The 26,372-nt window shown below is 33.4% G+C and overlaps 1 protein-coding gene across 1 annotated transcript in view; it reads right to left on the bottom strand.

The window, feature by feature from the left end:
• LOC118186995 (atrial natriuretic peptide receptor 1-like) overlaps positions 1 to 26,372 on the bottom strand; it is a 1,070,353-nt gene that overhangs the window by 515,472 nt on the left and 528,509 nt on the right. The window contains exon 2 of the mRNA XM_085816725.1: positions 1,144 to 1,258. Within this exon, the coding sequence (XP_085672851.1) occupies positions 1,144 to 1,258 (115 nt within the window). The remainder of the gene's footprint in view (positions 1 to 1,143; positions 1,259 to 26,372) is intronic.

Here is a 26,372-nt window from a genome sequence, read left to right as displayed (position 1 = left end):
GTGCATTTATGTAAAATTTTTAAAAAAATTTATGAAGTAACACAACTAGATAATTCAATGAAATACGATAGATAAAGGTATGAGATAAGTATTCGTTTCCAATTAGATGTCATAATTGCCATCGAAAAGCTTCGAAACACTATATCTTACTTTCAAATTTATACACCCTTTTGTGTAATTAAGTTTATTTTGCTTACATTAAAAAACATTATTACATTATCACTTTTATAACTACAAAATGAATTAATATCACTTAATCTTTAGCATTTTTGTTATGAACATCAACATCTCTAAAGAAGACAACATTTCGTTTCCATATAAAATTAATTAACAACAGTTAAATACAAATTAAATGAGATGAGGAAATAGCGAACACTTTATAGTTGAACCTTGAATCACATACGGGGAAGGGGAGATTAAGAGTACCATAGTATCATGCGATTACCAAAGTAATTATATTTTTTGTCAAATACTGTTTAAGCTTTGCTTTCTGGAGCTTCATCTATTAATAGGCTTCTGGTGACCAATAGGCTTCTGGCTTCATCAATAATTAAAAAAAAAGTTCTGAACACATATTTTGCCTTTCTGTATCAGATGCGTTATTCATTCACTAAGGTTATAATAAGGTATTTCTCCCGTCTTCTTAGCATGTAGTGGTCGGCACGCTCCGTGAGAGTTCCGTGGTTTGAGTTACTGCGAGGACATTGCTCGTTTTCCATCTCTCCTGCTTTCAAAAAATACCTAATGTCTCTAGAAGGCTAGATAAATTTTTATTCTTTCTTAAGCTATGATCTGATAATTTATTAAATTGCTAAGTGTCTCTTAAAGATTTGAAATATATTTATTGAGAAGGATCTTCGTATACGCAGACCCGCACAATTAAAATCTGCATATTTCAAGAATCTATTACATTTCTCTTAAGCTTCCCATTTAAAGTTGGATTATCTTCTAAGCTTAACGTTAAGGAGAAAACGTCATTATAATTGGCATTACTTTGAAGAATGTAAAGAAATAATATGGCTAACAAAAGTGGATACATTTCCCAGTCATTTCACAAGTTTTCATTTCTGTTGTATGAACGTTTCTATACAAATCAACTTCTCAAATATTCAGTGTCGAAAAATAACAAATACTCTTACTTACCTTGTGAAAAGTTCAATGCTAAAGAAAACATATTCTCCGCTTTTTATCATTCCTAATTCTTCTGCAGCCAACAGGATTTCTCGAACAGTATCAGGAGAAGCACACATGACGATAACTGCAATAAACATTTAAATGTATAAAGAAAAGCCCGGTGGGAGCAAAGAGCAAGTCATAAGAAGATCATAACAACATTGTTTAATTTAATTTGTAATGACCATATATAAATTTTCAAAGTATTCTAATTCATTCTTATAAATAGCTCGAACTTTCAATGAATTATTAAACTTCTGAACAAAATAGTTAGTGTTAGTTAAGGTTGGTATGCCAAAAGGTTTTAATTGATGACAAACGTTTCATGATATTAAGAGAAAAGATAAACCGAAATTTCTAAAATGTCAAATAATCACAACGCAATGGTTTAGCACTTTAATATCAAAATCCTTGTAAAATACTTGAAAAAAGTTATTTTACATATTATAAGGCTTTCTGCCAAAGACAAAATCACCAGTCGAGAAAAATGTCAAAATAAATTAGTGTCTCTTTTGCATAATGAATCTGGGAAGCGTAAAAACGAATGTCCGCCAAGATATTGACAAGAGGGAGGATTCAAACTATGCTTTGTACCTGAGCCAGAGTGTCAATCACTCCGTTTCTTCTCTCACTGCACTTCAGCACTTTTTATCTTGGGATATACACCTGAAACTATTGTCTGTTAGGTAAGCCTTAACATATTTATGGCTGATGAATAAGTCTATGTAAGTTATTTTAAACCCTCGATTTTATTTTTTTTTTTATTTGAGAAAAAAATATATTTCCTCGTGCACCTCAATGTAATACAAGAGGCTTACAAAAACGTAATTAAAAAACGACACATCAGCTTTAAATAATGCAATCAAACATCTTTGACTAAAAGGAACGCACACAATGGAAGATAAATAAAATACAAACAAAATCATTTAAAACATTCAAAATAACATAAAATAAATTCAAAATAACAATAACATGCAAATCATTAAAAGCGTAGACTGTTAATTTAATTAAAAAAGTGTAACAATTTAATTAAAGACTGTTAATTAATAAAACGACTGATAATTTAATTTACACAAATTAAATTAACAGTTTTTAAAGACATTTAAATGTCTTTGTGCTCAAGCAAAATTTCTTACTTGTTAGATAAAGATTTCATATTGCTTTAACTTATGGTTCTTTAATGAATTTCTATTAAATAGAGTATACTAAACTAAGAACTCCTTAACTATGTTAAGGAACAACTCCTCAACTCAAATCTATAAAAGCTAATAATCGGAGGATGTAAAAATGGGTTATGTGACAAAAGCCAAGTTTTACAGGAGTAACAAAAACTATCCCATTCCTCACAAGCATATCAGAAGTCAATAAGAAAATATTATGAGATCAATATAACTATGAGCCATGTAATTCAGCGTTTTTTAAACATCTTCTGACATTCTTGAGAGGAATGGGATAGCTTTTCTTTGCTACTGTAAAATTTGACTTTTGTCACATAGTCCTTTTTCATACAATTTCCGATTTAATTTCAGTGGTGAAAGTAAAATTATCGCCTCAATAAACGGAAATCTCGCATAACAAAGAGAGGCTGTTTATATCGTCATTGACCAACAGAAACATAGCGTTTTTTTAATTAATTTCAGAAACCTCGGAAGCAACAACGGCAATTAATAAAATATTTCAATATATTTAAGTATTAAATACATATTAATATTATTTCTTCCTACTGTTAGGGACACCCAAATAAATTATTTGTAATAAAATAGCAGAAGTTATTATATATTTTTGCTATAGATGCTTATTGATTGGACAGTAAGCCAGCACATAACGTCAGTTGAAAAAAAAGAGACTGTCACTGCAGATTTATTTCCTCAGATTTTACTTTGACAATGACATATTTCCGTTCTTCTTAAAACTTTTGATACGATTTACTCCACTATCACTTAAATACTTGTTTGCTAGGAAACCAACTACCGATTTACGGAGAATTTCAGTTGCATTTTATCCTTTAACTTGAAGAAATATAACAGCACACCGAATCTTGTATTTAGATGGAGCATGTTTTCGTTAAATATCTTTATATGGACATAGAAAAAGGATACATTTAAGAAAAGATAGAGCAAATTCCTTATTATATGCATATTAAGTTGGTCAGTATCAGAACATTTTCCAACTGAAATTGTATTTCCAAATCTGGCAACCGTCTTCCATGAGATTCATGGAGAAGACAGCAACATCGGAATTTAATTAAAAAGTAATCTTTATATTATATTAGCCATACGAATACAGTCAAAACTTTCTCTAGCAACATAAAACAATTAATATCGAGACAAAATGAAATATTAATTTGCACACTTTTAATTGTTATTGTGTTTATAAGCTACTTTGAAATGGCACAAATGTTTCATAGAAGGAATGCATTAATTAGCACATACCTTCGAAGTTTCGGTTATAACCCGTATTGTATATCATTTCAAGCGAAAGATTCTAAAGGCATTCGATATATTCAAACATACGAATTTCAGAGAGATGCAATAAAATTATTTATTGTTCTGGCTCTTAATAAATTAGAATATAAAATACTAAATATTTCTTTTACTACTGACATTCAGACGATAAATGTTAATATATATATTGAACCCTATCAACCGCATGTTAATAGTAGATATCACATAGACGGGATATTGCAAGACTCATGTCCGCCGAATGAGACGAACAAAATAATTTCTAATGATTCTTCCTTTCATTATCCTTATAAAACCACATACTTTATATGAGCAAAACCGTACATTGTATGTGATATACCACATACTAATATATGAGCAAAACCATATGCTTCAAGAAACATCCTTTGAATAAACCTGTATTTTCTGAAACATCCTGAGTGTATCATTTGAAATCATTTATTGGGTAAGGATACGCAAATATTTGACAAAGATGCAAATACGATAACTATCTTTTTCAGTTATAGTTCTTTCAGAATTCATGCCGTTCTTCGTTAAAAGTAACATGGACCCAGCATTTATAATAGCGCATTCTAACCTTTCAGTCTCGAAAACCAATTTTATTCGATACATCTTTTTGACAATTTTAATGCATAATATCACATCTTTCTAGTCGGAAATCAAAGAAATACAGGTACTTATTCAGTTGTATAGTGGCAGAAATTGTCTATAAAATGTCACAGTTTATTCATCTTCTGGAAAGAAAAAATATATAACAGGATAATATATAAATAAATAGAGTACGATGAAAATGTTTTTTTTTTCCTCCGTAGAACTTGTATATGCTTGGAGAAAATATCTAAAATATGTAAATATTAAAGCTCAGAGAAAAAATATTTGACTATTGGAGACAGATAAAGCTAAAAAAGATGAGTCGTCCTTTCAGCTTAGCACCATCATCTGTAATGTATGAGACGAAAAGATAAAAAGGAAAACTGTATCCATGACTAAAATTGCGAAGGAATAGTAATGCATAAAAATAATAAGAATTGAATGTAGAAAAATGCAGATACACGCGAAATAACAGTATTTTTGGTAATTTTTTTGAGATATTAAAGCTCCTGAAAATGAATTTTATTCTTACAAACGCAAAATTTTTCTGTCTTTGATGATGTGAGGCTATTGCAGTTTTTAATGGTAATGTCCAAAATAATCCACGTTTCTATTTGGATGCGTTAGTTTATATGGGCAAATCTTACAGTATAAGAAGCGGCAACTGTCCACGTTTTTGATGCATTAATCACAATTCTTCAATATGTGTACTCTTGGTCACAAGCTGTACATCTACACGATTATCAAATTCTTCTCATGCTTGGTCATTCTTCCCATGTCGGCGGTGACGGTCTGCAGTGCATGCTTTATCCGACCACAAACTTCCTAAAGGAACACGGGCATTGACGGTACATAAACTCTGTCTTTAACAAACCCTCAAAGACAGAAGTCACGTGGTGTTAAATCCGGTGAACAGGGTGGCCAGGAGAGAAAATTGTTTGTTGTAGAAGCTCGTAAAATCCAGCGTTGGTGAACAGCATGATATAGAAGAGTTCGTACATTCCTATGACAATGGGGAGGTGCACCGTCTAGTTGAAAAATGTGATAATCATAACTGGTGTTCAGCTAGGGTACATCAGGTCTCCAACATGTAGAGAAACGAGTCATCAATCAGTTTCTTGTTCGAAGGGAAACGGACCGTCCACTTTCTCACCGGACACCGCACAGAAACGCGCACAAAACTCACACTACACTGAAACCACAGGTCTAGATACCTCAAAATGAAGTACACAGTAAGCCTTCTCATTTTGTGGGGCCATCTTGGAACCTAACTCGCGACTGCGCAGTAAACATGATAACCAAACAGCAATTAGCACATGAGAAACTTGGGCAGTTGCCAATGGTTTTACACGGGTAAGGTAATAACTTCGATTTAAAATTACATTTTAAAGCGCAGCATTCATTTATAAACACCCTGTACTTTCTTGTTCAGATAAACTGCGAATTAATACACAGTTTGAATAATAGAAAACATTTAGCATGTTTAGAATTTAACTCATTTGTCGCTATGGCTAAACAGATCTCCTTCAAAAAATTGTTATTGTCGTTTATTATCAGATGATCATTTGATTGACTTTACACAAGCGTTCGCTTTAGACATGCGTAAGACAGGAATGATGCCATTTTCAGTAATTAAAGAAGTAGCTCAAATTTATTTCACATCAACCGTTATTTGAAGATTTAATAACTTCGGAAACGTCTCTCAAATCCAGAAGTCTAGCTTTTAACTGATTAATACATGTCTGCAGTATAGGTATATGTTCACTCTGGAAGACATCTTTCCTTTAACGGCTGTCTACCTTAGTTGCGAGAAAGTAGTCGGACAACAGACGCAGTATACTACATAACTTCTAATTTTTTCCTTTACGGTTTTGATTTAAACTGTTTTTACACCTTTAATGCCATTAGTCACTGTGTTTCTAGTTTTCATTACTGCATATAGTTAGTTCCGAACTGAATACGGGATGGATTTTAATTGTTTTAATTTATTTTATTACCGCCGTCTATTGCTCTATCAGCCCAGCGTGCAATTTACAATAGGTTTTGAAATGCCTTTTTACTTTGTATTTATTCGTTATTCGTTACATCAATATGTGTTCATGCTTGTATACGTAAGATAAAAAATATATAAATCAGCTTTATAATTTAATTTACAATAGCCTCTTAATTCCTTGTTAGAGCATTTCCTCTTTATTCTTATTAAAAAGAAAACTACCCATTTCTAGACTGTGTCATTTCCAGATCAATCTATCTTGCTTCCCTTGCGTACCGCTATGCTGTAGCTAATTCGGAACCCAAACGCTGGAAATTGAAACTTCTCCAACCTAAACCCAAACCTTCCTCTTGGCGATCTTCCATATTGGATTAACGCGCACTTCGCTTGCATCTCTCTTGCTGTTTGCATGCCATATCGCTGTGCTCTTTCCTATTGCAATAGTATTCAAAAATGTAAATGTTCTGGAAACAGGCACGATTACAATGCCAAATGAATTGTTCGCCAAATATATATATATGCCGCTGAAAATGGATCAGTAAATATTTCTTTATGTGTTAATTAGAACTAATTAGAAATAAATTTTTACAAAGGAGTTATACACTCCAGCGATACGGAAAGCTTTTGGTGGGTGTACGCGTTGCACCGGACTTTGGTGCACCGTTGCTTAGCTTGTCCTAATTCTATGTTCTCCTGAGTCAAGTCACTCTTGTGAGGCGTGAGATGGTCTGATGTGACACGGCGGGAATATACCACACTTCGTTACAGAGACAACCTACGTTAATGGTTAATGGCTTCTCCAGGCGCCTGTGTATTTTTAGCTTTTGTGCGATTTTTCTTATAGCAAATGTTTGTTATGTGCTTTAGTATGTTCCACTGATTTTGGTTATTTTTGTAAAATATAATTTTTATTCCTAACATAAGTTATAGATCGCTGGTTGAAATCTGGAACTACTAGTATACCGAAATAAAGTAATGATTATAGGAACAATAAACTAACAGGAAATAATGAAATTAACGACGAAACAACTCTAATTCTGAAAGAACCTCTTAAGAAAAAAGCAAGGGAAACTCGCAAGTACGACAAAGAATATTTTAAATTTGGATTCTCATGGACTGGAGATGAAAATGAGCCTATTTCACTTTGCGTCATTTGTTTTAAAAATCTAACAAATGAAAGCAAGAAACCATCCAACTTAAAGCGCCGTTTTGAGACAACCATAATCAGTACAAAGATAAACCCATAGATGTTTAAAAAAAAAAAAATAAACTTGAGGATTTAAATGTCTCGAAAGTGATGCAGGGTTTGACAGGAAGTGACAATCAAAAAATACTAGAAACTTCGTATCGCTTGTCGCTTTTGATTGCGAAATATAGTGCAGCGGTAACCATTGGGGAAATTTTAATCAAGCCTGCAGCCGAGATAATGGCCGAGGTATTGATAGGAGATAGGGAGAAACAAGCTTTTGACCGGGTTGCTCTCTCAAATAATACAGTTCACCAACGAATCATTGATATGTCTAATAATGTGAAAGAGACGTTATTATTTGATATGTCTCAAAGGCGTTATTATGCATTGCAAGTCGATGAATCCTCTTATATTGCGAATTTTGGAAATCTTATGGTGTTTGTTAAATACGAAAAAAAAACCAAGAAATTCATGGCGACTTTTTATTTTGCCAGTCTTTATTAGATCACTCAACATGAGAAGATACCTTTAATATTATGAATAAATTTGTGCAAGAAAACAAAATTGGTTGGAATAGTTGTGTTGCATGCACAGATGGAGCAAAAACGATGGTCGAAATTAATAAAGGAATTGCTTATGGTCTCTCAATCGCCAAGTGAGGCGAACAGCACACATGGGCAGCTGAAAGACGCTACTGAATAAAGGACTTGTTGTAAGAATTCAAAATGTTGCCCCAAATGTCATATCCACACATTGTTGCATATAGGCTTAGGTAACACGTAAGATACCTACTGATCTACAGAAAGTTCTAAATGAAAGCGTGAAAATCATTAACTGCATTGGAAACCGTCCTTTTTCGCTTTTCTTCGCTAACCTTTTTTCGCAAAAATGTGAAGAAATGTGAAGTAGCCATACCCAGCTTCTTTTTTATACCTATGTTCGTTGGCTATCTCGAGGAAAAATTCTAAATCGTTTGTTTAAACGTAGACATAAACTTCAGTATTTTTTTAATGATAGCTTTAATTTAAGAAATTGTTTACATGGAATGGCATGTAAGTGTTTACTGGGAATGGCTTTGTAAACTAGCATACTTAGCAGATGTATTCTCTGTTTTAAATTGCCTCAACGTATCGTTACAAGGCAAAGAAATTTCATTGTTTCACGTTCAAGATAAAGTAAACGCTGCCATTTGCTTACTAGTTTCGATGGTTTTACCGAACCATCATCTTCAGCTGCAAAACCGCAAATGAACAAGATAGGAAATAATGTTTAGATAAGATAAGAAAGCCTGGACAAGAATAAGCAAGTGGCGCCATCTGTTGGCGAAACCAGAACTAAAACATAATTTCTCTAAAAGCCGAAGGCAAATTTGGATTGGAATTAGGATCGTTAACTAGAACAGAGTTAATTGCTTAGTGTTTAAAGAGATGAATTAAGGTGCCTAATATTCCTTATTTTCTTAAGTGCTGATTAACGCAGTTGACTTAATATATATTCGGCCTAACATTTTTCATTTCATTTTACCAATGTTTTTAATAAGTTACATTCTTATATTAGTTACTTTTTTCATTTATTGCACTGAATAGAATCTATTTGTTCTTAACATTCTATTATTATGTTTGTACTTGTTTTTTGTTATATATTTTATATTTAACTCATCTAATCTGATTAGTAATTTATACTGGTATTATTCATCGTAAAAAAAAAAAAAAAAAAAAATTGGCTCTTTACGTATAGAAAGCATTTCCATTCAATTATCTCTGTACTACGACATTTCTCAGGAGTGTGTGCAACTTATCACAGTATAACTGTTCACAATTTATAATAGTAATTCCCTCATAGTCAGCTTCCAGCATGGCTCAAACTACACGTCCTTCGAGCCCAGTGTCCGTCAACTCGGAAAGTATGCTTTTACCACCGGAAAAAAAAAAGCAACAGTACGCCAAGAACCGCGTATAAGAGCCGTAAATCTTTATCATGCATGTCTAGATCTAGCCAGTACTAGACGAGGCGGAAAACGCATCATCCCACCAGGAATGTTCACAAAGCTTAAAAAGATGCTCGATGAGCTCAGAGATATTGCTACAAGTAATGGGATCAGTAACGTAAGCGACGTTCCGTTTCCGATAGGTATTCCGCATCCCTCCCACGCCGTCACACGTCAGTGCGATGATTCCACCACAGACTTAATTAATACAGAAACAATGCCGTCATTATTAGAGGATAATAATGTTCCTAAAATTTCATATGCTGATGCTGTAGCAAAGGTACCAAGAAAAAATAACCCAACTATTTTGCTATACCCAAAGCAAGAGCTAAAATGCCATATTACAGAGAAACTAAATCAGATCCTTCCCCTCAAAGAAATAAATGCCAATATTGATTATATAGCAAATATTAAGAATGGAGGCATCGCGATCAGCAGCACTTCAAAGGAAGAACTCAACAAGATTATTAACGCCATAAACAATAAGAATAGCAATAGAATAGAAGCAAATAACTTAATAGAAATAAAAACACCAAGGGTTAAAAAACCGAAAATCTCAATCAATAATATCCCGAATACATTACCACCAAAATTAGTTCTCGAAGAACTAGTTGACCAACTAAGGATTGATAAAGAGGAGATTTCACCTCTTTTTTACACAAAAGGCAAAAACCCAAACACCATTAAGTGGGTTCTCGAATGCTCCCCTCGTACTCTATCAAAATGTATTGAACGTAGGAAAATTATAATTAATTGGAGCATTCTCCCAATCGCAGAATTCTACGGAGTGAGGAGATGCTACAGATGCCAAGATTTCTCACATTCTGGTAGTGCATGCAAATTTAGGACTTATTGCGCTTTCTGTGGCGGACCTCACTCCATAAGGAATTGCAAAGAAGACGTACCGGATTGTATCAACTGTAAACTGTTCAACTGCACATATGGAACCTACATCAATACTTCACATGCTGCATTCTCCCCCAAATGCCCATTATATCAGAGGGAAATCTCAAAAATTAAAGCTGCTGCAGTTTACACATCAAAGCAAGAAGAATAGTTAGCTTACTACCTAGTTTCTTTTAAGTTAATTTAAACTTCCCTTTCTGTACATGAATCCATCAAGTACTACCGCCGCCCTTTCAATTCCCCAATCTCAACTGTTTACAACAATTTTACACAATAATTCGCCTCCACAGGACAAGCTTAGAATTCTTCAAATAAACCTAGGCAGAGGAAAAAAGGCGTCAGAACAACTTAGTGAAATAATTGAAAATAACAATCATGATGTAATTTGCATTACTGAGCCGTATTGCGTAAAAGGTGAAGTTAGATGCCTTCCCCTTCACTGGCAAATATTTCAATCTACTGAAAAGGATCCTCTAGTTAACCCACGTGCCAGTATTATAGTCACCAATACCAAATGGTCCCCTACAATTATATTAAGCCATAGAGATGTGATGACGATAAGTATTAACTGTAAATCAGAACAGCTATTAATTACTTCCATTTACTGCTCACCACGAGAGGATATGGGGCCGAATCCCCACACATTAGAAAATATCTTTAGTAATCTCAGAAGATCACAGCACGTGATTACATGTGACTTCAATGCTCACCATCAAATGTGGCATTACAATAATACAGATAATAGAGGACATACACTAGCTGACTTTATTGCTACACACAATCTGTATATACATAACCTCTCTTCAGACACTCCTACATTTGAAACAACAAATGGTAAAGGATGGCCGGACTTGACACTGTCAACATTGAGTATCTCCAATAAAATACAAGAATGGAAAGTTCTTGATGATCCAAGCCACTCAGATCATAACTACATTTCTTTTGAATTATCAGAAGAAATCCCCGACCTCAAATTAAGAAGATTTTCAATCTCAAAGCAAAAAGCAAGGCAATTTGGAAGAAAAATCTCCACATGTCTTCAGTATGCGGAGAAACTTATAGATAAATGCACATCAGCCGATGCAGTCCATGATTTAATGGAAACAATTATCAAAACAATACAGGAGACAGCGACCAACACATTTAAACTCCGTAACAACAACAAGATTACGAAGACTAACTGGTGGACAAAGGAATTAAGACGTGAAAAGCAACATACAAGGGCCCTTCGTAGAAAAATGAAAAGTGCTCCGGAAGGGTTGAAAATGGAAATATGGATAAAATACAAGCAACAATTGGCAAATTACAAAAAGAAAATAACTGAAGCAAAATTAAGCAGCTGGAAGAATTACTGCTGTAGTAATAAAGATACGTACGGCCAGCTGTATAAAATGGCTACAAGTAAAGTTTTTAGTCCCGCACATATCGGTCTTTCGAGAGATCAACTCTCACATAACAGCCAGCTTGGTAATGTCACTGAAAAGATTCTCAACAATATTCTAGATGTTGTCTTCCTAAAAGATAACGCAGAAGATGATGGCCACTCACATTCCGATATTAGATACAATAATATCGCTCCAAATACTCCAGACGATGTGGAATTCCACTCACAAGAAATTTCAAAAATTATTAAGTATCTTCCGAATAATAAAGCTCCGGGACCTGACGGATTAGACAACAGGATTATTAAGATAATTCACCACGCAATGCCTTTTCTGTTCCACAAACTACTAAACCTCTGCCTCAAATTTTATGTCTTCCCGAATTGTCTCAAACAGGGACAAACAATACTATTCAAGAAAAATAATAAAGATCCTACGGATCCGGAAGCCTTCAGACCAATTAACCTCTTACCTGCAATAGGTAAACTTCTGGAACGTGCAATCGCGGGCAGATTACGCCACCACTTAGAGAAAAACGAAACCATAAGCCCCAACCAATACGGCTTCAGACCTCTCAAATCTACATCACATGCGATAGTAGAACTTCAAGAACAGATCCGTAGGAATAAATCTTCAGCTCTCCATACAGCAGTACTCTGCATGGATCTCAAAAATGCGTTTGACTCCGTGTGGTGGCCTGGTATCCTTGAAGCCTTGCGCAACATTAAATGCCCTCAGAACATATTCAAGCTAATGAATAGTTTCCTAACAAACAGAGCAACGATAATCATCAGCAACAACTGTATAGTAGAAAGAAGAATAACGAGGGGCTGTCCACAGGGTTCTTGTCTAAGTGCAGACCTGTGGAACATCACCTTCAGTTATATCACCTCCTACAAGCGGCCGGACCATACAAAGCTCATCGCCTTTGCCGACGATGTGGCCTTTGTAATAAATGGGCATTCAAGAGACATACTAGAAAAGAATAGTAACGAGACTCTCTCCATATTCCATTCCCTCTGCGTCAATCAAAAACTAATAATTTCAGAGTCTAAATCACATATTATTTTATTTCCAAAACTGGGCAAATCGCTACAAAGACTACCTTGCATTAAAATCAATAATAGAAGAATCAAGATCTCAAAAGAAATAAAATTTCTTGGATTGAAAATTGATCAAAAGTTTTCTTGGATCCCACACCTCATGAAAATTCGGAAGAAGACCCAAACTATTTCTAGAGCCCTTGCGAGGATGTAAGGCACAACGTGGGGCCTCAAGTCGAGGATGCAAAACATTCTCTATAATACCGTGATCGAAAAAATAATCCTCTACGGGGCATCAGCATGGACTCACCCTATGACAGTGAAAAAGAAAAGACTTTTAGCTTCGATCCAACGCCCCTTCCTCTTACAAATAGCAAAAGCATACAGAACTACCTCAACGGCAGCTCTCTGTGTATTAACAGGAATCCCACCCGTCCACCTGAAAGCAAAAGAAGATGCAGACTTAGCCACGTTATTCCACCTCAAGAAAAACATAGAGGTAGAAGATCAAAACCTGTGCCCCCTTGATTTTGAACAGCCATGAAATCCTTACCTAAGACACCATGCAGTACATGCAAAACTCAGAATATCTACAAAAGAAGACACCCTCAGTGTACCTTCATTTCCAGTCGTGTACACAGATGGGTCAAAGTTAAACGAAGAAGTAGGATGCGCATTCTTTGCACTCCTCTCAGAACAAGAAACAACAGAATGGAAAGGACACCTAAGGAACAACAACAGCGTTTTCCAAGCTGAGCTTTCAGCCATAAAACACGCTATTCTGTGGTCTCATCAAAAGCATCTAACATATGTTACCATCTACAGTGATAGCCAAGCGGCAATTAAAGCTGTCGATGATGCAAGAAACAAATCATCAATAGTGCAAGATATCTACGATTTATTATCACAGCGCAAGAGAACATCTATAAAAATAAAGTGGGTAAAAGCGCATGCTGGACAAACCCAAAATGAAAGTGCAGATGCGCTTGCTAAAAATGCAGCTCAAGACCCATCTCTACCTCCAATCAATGTCCCATTCCCTAAATCGTATGTGAAACATATGTTGAAAAAAATTACATTAAAAAAATGGCAAACTGAATGGGAAAATGCAGAAGTAGGTAGAAGGCTTTTCAACTTCTACAAGAAACCCACATATGATCCAATCTCTTATAACTTCTTCATCAACATATTCTTATCTGGACATGGTCCTTTCCCCACGTACTACTTTGCACGAAATTTGAGCAATTCAGACAAGTGCGTATGTGGGGAAAAGGGAGACCCAGAACACTATGTTTTCAAGTGCCAGCTCACAAAAGAGCTACACTGCAAAGGAAGGTCACAAATTACGCCTGAGTACATTAAATGCATGCTAACGATACCTCAATTACAACAAAAGGTTCCCTTGATTATGAAGAAACTTTTTGCATATAAAAGAGAAGACATATGTCAAGATGCTATCACATCTGTATAAATACCTCTTATTCTACAACTTGCAAAAATAATGCAAGATTTCAGAAATATTGCAAGTGTCTGAAACAGGCTAAATATGGTATAAATAGTTTTTATAAAATAGTTACATTAAGAATTTGGACTGTATTAATGTAATAATTAAATCATTAATTAAAAAATAATATAAATAATATACGACTCTATTAGATATATTAGTGTAAATGTAAGTATTATGTGATTTTCTAATGTATATTTTCTGTATTTATGATACATTAATTTACAAAAATAATAATGTAAGATTTCAGTGCTGATGCATTTGTGTGTAACAAGTTAAAAAAAATGAAAGGAAATGTATTAATAAGAGAATTCGCCTTAGTAATCCAACTAAGTATGATAAAGTGCACAAAAAAAAAAAAAAAAAAAAAAAAAAAAAAATCCTTCAATTAGCTCCTTAAAATGATGTTTATTTTAATTCGATGTAACTAGATATACTAATGTAAATATATTGTTTGTATGAAGTACAATGTACAATGAAAGTTTGTATGTATGTTCGAAGTAATTATGTTATTTCAATCTGCCATAATCCAACTTTTGTTAATAGGTTAATTTCTTTGCAATAATTGTATACTATGTCTTTGTAATTGTATATTCAATACGTAAGTCTAATATTAATGTAAAATTACTATGTAAATGTCTTGGTAGGCTAGCATCCGATGCGGGCCTACTAAAAGCCCAGCGGGGTACAGTAGTGCGGCGGAGCAACACCTGTAAAAGTCACTGACGAAGTTCTGGTGCTCCGTCCACTTTTCCCTGTCCCTGTCCCTGCTCCTTTTTCATCTCTCTTGCTTTCAAAAATGACTTAACGTCTCTACAAGGTTTGGTTCTCAATGCAATTTGATTGGATAATTAATAGCGCTGTAAAATTATCATTGGCTATTTGAGATTTAGTTCCCTTTACACCACCAGTATTATGCAAGAGTCATAGGACATGAATTAATCTACAAATGATGCAGTGCAAAAAGAGATTACTGTTTTAAAATAGAGAGAGGAAATTAAATTAATCATTAAGAGGGTATGTTTAATTTAAATTATATTTCATATTTAAATATTTATATCTTATATATATATATATATATATTATATATATATGTATGTGTGTGTGTGTGTGTGTAATAAAAACTCAGTAGTAAAATTCATAAGTAACTGAAGAACAGGAGGAGGAATTTTGATGGCGTAGAAGTGTTGATCCATAATAAACTAGGAAATTGGAGGCAAAGGCAGATTAAATCTTCAGTTTTATTTTCAGCAAGATGTTGCGCCTACACACAATGCTCTTCAGTTACTTGTGACTTTGTTTTAATTACAATTGAGTCGACAGGATTACGTAGAAGTCATATGACATAGTTTTTTCTCGAACTGACGCAGTGCAAATAGATGTTGCTTCTTTTAGAATAGAGAAGGGAAATTAAATTACGCTGCTAATTTAATCTTTTACATATTCCTTATTTTTCTTACATATATATGTATACATGTACGTATGTACTTCTGTGTGAACCGAAAACTGATTATGCACATACTAAACATACATATCTGTACATGATATGCGTGAGAAGTATTTTTTACCAAAATGCCTCAAAGTTTCGGCTATTGTTTGTACTTTGTATTCTCAGCAAAACTTTGCTTCATGGATAATTATGCAGCTTTTAAACAATTCATATTTTGAATGTATAGTAGGATAGACATGATTTTTCTATACTGAGATAGTTTCGAGCAGACAGACAGGGAGATTTTCTATTAAATAAGTATTATTTTGTTACTTTCAGTTCGTTTCGGATTGCACGTATCTTACAGCCGAACTAAATGCGTACTGAAAAGCATGATATTCAAGGATAACTATATTAGTGTAAATAAATTATACAACTTCGACTGAGTAAAAAGAGATCTCAGCTTCAAAATATTATTCTTTTCTTTTGCACTTTATTCTTTTTCTGTCATGCTGCGACACACACACATTTTAACTTTGTGCCTGTAGTGAAAATTCCCTTAGGAGAAGAGGTTTGAAGAGTTCTAAGAAGGCAAGAATTCGCATCTCAGAGAGGTTCAGAAAGCTCCGTTCAAATGAAAAATACAAAATACTAAAAATATAAAATACTCCTCACAATTTCCATCTGAATTTATTTTTCATGTTGCTCTGAGTGCTATTTTCGTTCCGTCTCTGTATTTCAAAGTTCTTTCCTTCCACGAAACGATCAGAAAAGTGCTCTTTTGCTCTTCTTAAAAGATTGGAAATTTCCATCTTTCATAAGATGTTAGAAACCTGCCTTTTCTAAAACTAGGACAACATGCAGATGTTTCTGAAGGTACTGAAAACTAAACTTTTAAATGCAGAAAATGCAGTTTTATGTCTTTTCGTTATGACAACGAAATCTTATTCCTTTGCTTATTAAAGTTTTCAGGAAACACATTCTCTTATAATTTCTTAAGGATTATAGCTAAAATAAGCGTACATTTTAGAGACATTATGTATTTTTTGGAAGCAGGCAAGATGAAAAATATGCAATGTCTTCGCCGGGAATCGAACCACGGACCTCTCAATTATGCGCTGATCTTGCAGACCACGACACCATGAAGGCATGCCAAGAAGGCGGGAGAAATACCTTATAACTTAACCTATACAAAGCCTTTTAGAGTTAAGTAATGCTTAAATGATAATGCGTTATTTATCTCAACTCCTACGCAAACCAAGTCAACGCTTTGATACTTAGGAAATATCTAGTTATTCATTATCAAATTCGCTTTCACTCATTTAATCCTTTGAGACTGCCTAAACTAATCTTAACTCGTAACATTTAGAAAGTTAAGGATGCTCTTGTAAAAAATTTATGTTTTATTCTAATACTAAGTTCCATGTGGAGCACAATGATAACAAATTGTGAGTATTAAAAATGCTTTTATCGTTTTTTTAAATTATAAATTACATGACAATATCAAAATAATCTTTACTTTTATTTCGGTACTTCATGGGAAAACTTTTACATTCTTATGTTATCTACGTAATTATCAAGTGAGTAATCAACAATCATTGAAATGCGCTACATAATACCACATCGGAAGTCCCTGTCTAAAATACAAACTAGCAGACGTGTCACACAATACAAACATACGACTTACTGTCACCTCATTATGTGTGACACGACTAAATTTATTTCAGGTTCTGTAATAAAGAAAAGGAATTATTTCAAGGAAGTACCTAAAATATAATTCTTACAATTGATCGTGAATGATTTTGGAGATAAATTTTGCATATCTAGGAATGTCTGAAATGCCAATCATACTATTTCTACACATAAAAATCAAATCCACAGATTTTTAAATTTTGCAGTTAACTTTTTACGCCTGAAATGGAACTTTAGAAACCCGTGTAAAATAATTATTCCTTAAATTCAGTTTTCAATGTTGTTATTGGCATTTTCTAATCCTGAAAGTAGATCTAAAAGAGGAAAAATACGAAGACATATACTCGGTGAATAATAATAAATATATCGCAGTTAATAACAATAATTAGTTTCATAAAATTTTGTCACATGTTTCCATCTAAATGTACCATTTTGTCAGCTAAATTTTCTCCCAAATTTGATGAAACAAATTAAATGTGTTGTTGTCTAAACGTGCTGTCGACTAATGTCCACTCTGAAAAAAGGGTGTGTTGGCCAAATGAACGTGTCGATTAAATGCTTTGTCGGCTAAATGCCCTAGCAAGTAAGTATCTGCAACCGGCTAACCACTATACTGATCAGAACGGAATGCTTTAAAGTACCGGGTGATCAAAAAGTTAGTATAAATTTGAAAACTTAATAAATCACGGAATAATGTAGGTAGAGAGGTAAAAATTGACACACATACTTAGAATGACATGGGGTTTTATTAGAACCAAAAAAAAAAAAAGTTATTATTATCGGTCCTTTTTTCTTCGAGGAAATGCGTGATTCTGGTTTTGTAACTGCTGCCGTGACGTGTGAGAGGTACGCCGATATGTTACAGAATCGCATCGTCCCCAGCCTGGCTGATAAACACCTGCTGGAACGTAGTACGATTTTTATGCAGGATGGCGCTCCACCCCATATTGCTAAACGCCTGAAAGATCTCTTGCGCGCGTCGTTTGGTGATGATCGTGTGCTCAGCCGCCACTTTCGTCCTGCTTGGCCTCCCAGGTCCCCAGACCTCAGTCCGTCGATTATTGGCTTTGGGGTTACCTGAAGTCGCAAGTGTATCGTGATCGACCGACATCTCTAGGGATGCTGAAGGACAACATCCGACGCCAATGTCTCACCATAACTCCGGACATGCTTTACAGTGCTGTTCACAACATTATTCCTCGACTACAGGTATTGTTGAGGAATGATGGTGAACATATTGAGCATTTATTTCCTGTAAAGAACATCATCTTTGCTTTGTCTTAATTTGTTATGCTAATTATTGCTTTTCTGATCAAATTATTGCTTTTCTAATTATTGCTTTTCTAATAAAACCCCATGTTATTCTAAGTATGTGAGTTAATTTTTACCTCTCTATCTACATTATTCCGTGATTTATTAAGTTTTCAAATTTATACTGACTTTTTGATCACCCGGTATTATAACGTATTTTCTCCATCCTTCTTGGTGTAACGGTAGCACTCGGCGCGTATTCGAGAGGTCCAGGTTCGATCTCGGCGAGAACATGGCCCATTTTTAATATCTATTGTTTCAAAATAACCTAATGACTGTACAAATGGCGACCAAATAAAAGTTTGATGGATAATAATTCGTCACCACAGGATTTGGCAATTGAATTCCCTAATCCCCAGTCACCCTTTAAAATTTTCTCCTTCTTTACAGTATGCCTTCATGGTGTAATGATAGCACACTCAGTGCGCATTCGGGAAGTCTAGGTTACAGTTCAGGCGAAGGCATTACATATCTTTTTCATTTTCTGTTACAATGTAACCCAATGACTCCTCTACAATATAAAAGTAGACTAAGGCGAATTTAAAACTGTCATAAGCCCTCTTCTACATGGTTCGCAAATCATTATTATATAGCATAGATACGTAACATAAGGCAATAAAAAAACTTTTGTTATTTACGCAAATGGTATATGGTTTTGCTAAACTCTGTGTTGATCAGTTTAAATGATGTGTGCTTTTATAATTTTAATTATTCTTAAATATGTAATAAATTATATATCTAAGCCAGTAGCGCAAAAAATGAATGAGGAAAGGAATTAAGTAACTGAATGACAAAAACAATACTAATCTATATATGTATGTTTACGAAAAAAAAATGTAGCAAACTGGTTGCTAAGCTGCTAGTTATCAAATCAATCAATTATTCTGTAAGAACAGTATGTAATATGTGACATTAAAAACAATTTGAATTGCACTGATTTTTGTCGACGATTATAAAGATTTTCCCCCGTCAAGATTAGCAGTAGAGTTAAGAATTATCGATTTGCCAAATTGCATAATTGGCAGCACTATTAAAGCTAAGTGATAAGTGACATAAAAAGAGAAGCACCTGAGAACTTGTAACAACAGAATATTACAATTAGATATATTATAAATATTATATCTATGACAGCAGGTATTTTATGTTAATTAACCAATTTTTGTGATTTTTTATCTTTACTGTAACTTTTCCTTTCCGTTAGTCCTCACTAGGATGCAAATGATTAAATGAGTATTTAAGACGAGGGTTTGAATGCTTTTTAGATACAGAGATTTTGGCAGCGACGTTTGCAGCCTTACTTTCAATCGCTCAGCTATGCCAGTTCATACTCCAGCCTTTCGCTAGCTGAAGTTAGAAAGATGACAGTTGACAGTCGACGGGAGGCGGAGACACCATCATTCTAACAACAGGTTAGGTGGGATAGTCTCGCGTTTCCGTTTATTTAGTGTAAAATAGGCCAAAAGACACCGAAGTTGGTTGCCCAAACTGACTTAATTCACTGTTCTACTAAAAATTTTAAATGTAAGCATAAGGTGGCCGCGTTAAGTTTAGCGTCACTTTTAAATTGTTGATAACTCTACAACTATTACAAGCAGGTTAAATAAAAGCATAAAAAGCGTAACCGGGAGAGAAGAACAGCATAATCCAACCGCATTTAAAGAAAAAATGCGCAATTTACCAATATAAGAAATAAATAACATAAGAATAAAAAAAAAACTGAGCTCAACAAGACGGGTAACAGAGTGGTAGTTTATATATCTTCTTATATATAAGTGGCTTAAGTGTTTTTCGCCGATAGTTTATTGGTTGCTTGCGTAACTGTATTAGCCAATGGTTTCTCATACATTTGGTTTTCGAATCCAAGTTCAGAATTTTCTTTTATTGTATTGTTTTCAAAACTAGATATGAAATACAATGTTGCCAATAAATGCATTTTCCTTTAAAATCATTAAATTGGTAAATAACTTGCATCTATCCAAAGAATACAAACAACATTTAAATGATAAGGTTAATAATAACATTTATATTTAACTGTTATCATAAGTTTCACGAAAATACGAGTAGATGTTATTATTAAGAGAAATAAATTATTTTGATGGAAAATAAAAATGTTGTTATTATTTATAAAAATTGCCATACATAAAAAATCAAGGACAAATAATTATCATTAATTACAAAATTTGATAACAAAGATAATAACATTTATTTACATGAAACTTATGATAACAGTTAAATATATATAAGCCTTAGTTTTATGTTGGCAATTTTTCGTGGTGTAGATTCTTACTGGGGATCCCGCCAAGTTACATAATGGGGACGCATCCCAGTACACAATACCTCATGGGTGATGTGTAAATCTGTGTATATTTCCCGACTTTAAATTAAAAAAATTTACATTAATTCAGATTCGATATTAAACATTTCGTCCACATAAGACGTCTAGGTTCACATTCAAATAGATAGTCCGTCCAGTAAAGCGGGCGGGTATCAGCTAGTATGTATAGACGTTTGGTGAGACCGAGTGCAAGAAAAAAGGAGGTGCACAACTACATGTTATAGCAGTCCCATATACAAAATTTCAATACTTTGCGGCTATTCGTTTTATATGTTAGATACGTATGTGCAAACGTCATAAAAAAGTCTCTTCTGAGACCATCTTAAATTTATTTTACAATCATTTTCTAAAAAGAGGCCTTTATTTTGATTATAAGTACAGATATCACGCAAAAACACCGTTCAAATGGATTCTAGAGAGATCAAAATGGATGTTTCGTTGAAATATGATACCTGAAATTGTTCGCGATTACAATACTACCTTTACTTCGTACAAGGAAGTAAAAATCATGTTTCAAATAATAACGGAAGTTCTCAGAATTAGATACTCGCAAGGCTACACAAATAAGATTAGAAGGATTTTTTTATCATCTCAGACTCTAACTCGGCCTTTTAGTGACCTTTCGTTTTGTTCCAAAATTTCCATATCTTAGAAATTTTTAATGAATGATCAAAGTTAAAGAACAATAATGCTTATAATAGCCAATTCTGGTTTACTATTATAAGAAAATTCAAATGTTCCTATCTGTGATTTCCAATAAATTCGTAATTAAATTCAAAATTATCCTGTGAAATGAGTTTCAATTCAGATAAAAGTAAATTGTTTAGAAAGATTATTTATAGCTCCCCTCGACAAAGTCTTCTAAGAAATATGACACAATCCTCTTATATTACGAAATTTTAATTACGATTAAACATTCGATCATAAGCATTCCATATTATTATGTGAATTTAAAGCAAAAGGTGGAAAGAACTTTAGATTTATAACTCCATCATTTATATTTAACTGAAAATTATTTTTGAGAATATGTAGAAATTTTATTCTTATTCAAGAAAAGCATTCACTTTTAATGTCTTTTAAGATATAGTAAATGAGGTACCTGTTTACATTCTGGAAAACTACGTTGAAAATGACCGCTTATTATGCTCGATGAAAACAATTAAGCTCTTCACAAGCACGACCGAGCAATTTCTGGAAGAACAGATTATTAAAGTCTATTGAATAAGGGCTGCTGTGAGTCAACAAACATTTTCAGTACCTGCTAAAGAATAAATATGCAATTTTAGCGCAAGATTTTGTAAGAAAGTAAGTACACAACTTCAGCATTCTTTGAATATTGTTATTGGCAGGTATATTAGAATTTTGTTTAATAACAGATTTCTTTAATGATTTTAGGGCAAAAAATAATAATAGCAATTTCATATTGATTGAAAAATAAAATAATCTGCCCACAAAATTATTTTCGGAATATTTTGTGAGAAACGCAGTATACGTTTTTCATACATCTGTGACGTCTTAATCTTTTATCGCTGATGACAGGCGCAAGAAAAACTTTACTTTTTACGCATTTCTAAATTCAAAGATTTATGCATTTCTAATTCAAATCTACTAATTAGTATTGCTCTACCTGTGTTTAAAAGTAATTTACGTTTCTTATTTCACTGAGAAATTTTTTTATTGTCAAGAAGCATCATACTTGTGATTAATTAAAATCAGGAAATATATATTATTCAAATTTAATGTATAAAGAACGGACCAAACGTGTCTCTACTATAGTGTTTTACTTTAAAACAGTCACATCAAGACCGTTGCGATTTAGGATGGTAAACGGGTGTCATCATCACCGAACAGCGTTTATATTCTCCTCCTTATCTGAAATTATAGTTCAAGTCAGTCCTTATTTGCATGCCATTAATGCAAATAAGGACTGACTTGAACACACAAAATATTTCACACAAAAGTGAAGTAGAGAAAAAAAAATAGGTGGCTTAAAACGTATGCTGCATCTTTAACTTTTGTTTACGAGAACAAGAATGGATGACAGGAAAAAATACTGCAATTCCTATTTTAAAGGCAGGATATAGATGTTTAATGTATCGAACTAGAAATATCTTTTATTAATTACAATAATTTATTTCATTTTTCTGTCAATTAGATATATTAAAAAAACATTTTAAACATTTAAATAACTCGTTTATTACTTTAAAATAGGCTAGGTTATGAAATACTAGAAAGCCCGGCAGTCATACAAAATGACCGCTGTTCTAGATATTATAAATTGTAATTAAAAAGATTTGTGAAAACGTGCCTGCTAATTTAAACTGAATTACCCAGGACAGGCGGCGAGGACTCCCCTTGGCTTACTGCTCCACGGGGTTTCCCCCTTCTACTTGCTTAATTGCTTAAAGTAGAGTGCAATGAAGGAAACCACTGGCGGTACATTTCTTAAGAGCCACCGCTAGCTCAATGAATAAAGGTGATTTAAATAATGAAATGTTAATTCACATGTCAAAGACCTCTTTATACACAACATTTCTTGTGTAGATCTTTCCATCATTTTTAAGCTCGCCTTGCAGAGGACCATCCATTATTTTTAATTTTACGTTCGTTCTTTCACGAACTCTTGAACGGGCAACATAAAGTTGACCGTGTCCAAATTCAGGCTCACGTAATCTCAATTGAAACGATATCCCTGTGCCGTGACAACTTCACCCCATTGGCTAGTACAGTTACACAAGCAACCAATAAACTATCGGCGACAAACAGACACTTAAGCCGCATATATATATATATTCTGCAGGTACGTGGCACGCCATTTTGACCCTTCGCGTCTTCTTGGGACTTTAATTAGCCGAGATATTAATTAAAAACTAATTTTGCCCTACATTTTCCACTTTCTTTCTTGGGTTTTCCCTATTAGAGGGATTTGGCTACGTGCCAAATTCTTTTTTCTCGAATATCCACGGAACGGCGTCGAGTTGAAATTCGAGACGCGTATCCTCGGATTCGAAAAAAATTGTCCGAATCCATCCATACCGTTCTCATCTTCGTACGACTTTAATTGGCAGAGATATTAATTAAAAACTGCGGAAACGTTAATTTCCGAGCTCATTTTTCCGAGTGGCAACAATAAACTATCGGCTACACACACTTTAGCCGCTTATATATATAAAAAGAATTCAATTAATTAAACCTGAAAAATAAATTTAAAATAATAAGTTTTATCGAATGGCAACACCCTTAGAACTGGCTACGCGACATGCGTATAGATAATAAATCATCTTATACTTCGCGCAGTGGCAACAATTACCTAGACGAGTTAATGATATACCAGGATTGCGTAAGGTAAGGGTCCAGACATTTTAAAAGATACCGAAAAATTGGAATGCAGGGTGTATTATAATGAATGAAACAGTTCTGATAGCTCATAAGTAACGACACCGTGACAAGAATGTTCTCTCGAGTGCAGTTTCGAGTAGGAAAAATGCAGAAAAATAATTTAGGACATCATTCCTTTGATTTCACTTTGAACTGAACACTCAATGAATAATGAGTCGAAGAAAAAAATTAATTGCTAGTTGTCTGTCCTCTGTACAACGACACTGTAACATTTTAAAAGTTGTAACATTTATTATTGAACGCTCTCTGCATTCAAAAATGGAATGTAATCTGGGTAATTGAAAATAATCGTATTAATACAGTTATTAATAATAGTTATTTGTTAGAAATTTTAAACCGCTACATTACAAAATGAATATAAAAGATGTTAGTGTATTCTTTAGATATCTCAAAGATTTTATGGAATAAAAAAATTTAGATATGTTTCCTTATTAACTTACGTTCTAGAACATTTTGCGAGCTCTGCACTTCTCCTAATATAACTAAATTCTTGTTTCTTAGTTCTGAAAGCCGTGAAACATTACGAATAGAAAGAAAACGTGTCGAGAAAAGCATACGGTAATGCAGCGTGAAAATTGAAGGAATATTTTCAACATACGATTTTATAAGCTTGTACATTTTTTATACTGCACAGAACACTTTGAAGAATGCCAATCTATATTTTTATGCCTTTTCTATGTCTCTAGAGTGCTGTTTCAAAACGACCGATAACGTGAACTGAAGAAGAGTCTATTTCTTCTTTAAAAATGTTTTACGTATCTGCAAAACCTAGTTGGAAATTCTTATAAAAGGAAAAAAATAAGCAAAAAATAATATAAATGCTTAATGCCACAAAAATTAGGGAACTATTTCCGTTACGCTAACTTCCCTTTAAATATTCAGATCCAGAAAGCGTAATAAAAGGCTTAGAAGACATAAAAAAAATGCTTGCATAAAGTATTCAAAACTTCTTGGGTTAGATTAAAAGGCACTGACATAGCAAGTTAAATTAAAGGTTAAAATAATGCTAATCAACTTTTTGCAGGAATTAATTGGCAGTATACGCATGCAGATTGTTTTTATAAACATTAAACGAAAAAGTATTGGATGTAAATTTAAATCCTTTTAAAAAATTAAAAGATTTTTATTAAATGCTTTACTGATTATACACTGCACAAACAGAAAATGTGAAATCGTAAAACGTTTTATCTAGGAATATGTTAATTTAAAAAAGGATGTTTAGAGAAAGCAATTACATATGTATTCGCAATTTGCAATTAATAACGTTATTAAAAAATGAGATAAAAGAAGAAAAATAATTAATTAAATTAAGGTTTGAGACTTTTTCAAAGCTATAAAAACGTTTCACCGCTGCTGTCTTCATTAGGATAAAGATTAAGGAACAAAAATATTTCAGACACTGCCCAAAATTTTACTTTAAAATAATCGCAGGTTTTAGCAGGTTTTCACCACAGATTTCCTAACAGCCAGTTGGTCTTTGTGTTTTATACATTTAACATAAACATGAATTAAAAAAAATCATATGAATATTCCTGTTACAAAGCGATTTTGCATTTCAAAGCAATTTTCCGTTTTCGAATAGCACATGTATAACCAAATTATAAATTTTATTTTCAAAAGAATTTTATACGCTCTGAGCGGCATGGGTTTTTCGATCTGTCATGTAGACATGTATTCAAAGACACTTAATTAGCTAAATTTGTATATTCACTTAATTTAGGCTCTATTTTCATAAACTTACATTTATTAAGATGATATTTATATTATTAAAGAAAATAAGAAAGCAAAATATCGTAAATTATAAGCTAATATATAACAAGCGGCAAAATATCTCATGACCGGATAAAGCAGGCCATAACGCTCAGAGGGTTAATAAAAAATTGCCATCCAGTTATGAACATTTAATTAAATGAAAATGTTAAATAAATTTGACACGCTTAATTTAACACTCTGTAGTGCCATTAGGTTTTATTTGA

Source organism: Stegodyphus dumicola, chromosome 5 (assembly GCF_044657685.1).
Source record: "Stegodyphus dumicola isolate Sdum_Otavi_A_Nest chromosome 5, ASM4465768v1".
NCBI lineage: Eukaryota > Metazoa > Arthropoda > Arachnida > Araneae > Eresidae > Stegodyphus > Stegodyphus dumicola.
The sequence above is the reverse complement of the archived record's forward strand: the minus strand, read 5'-3'. Positions and strand labels throughout refer to the sequence as shown.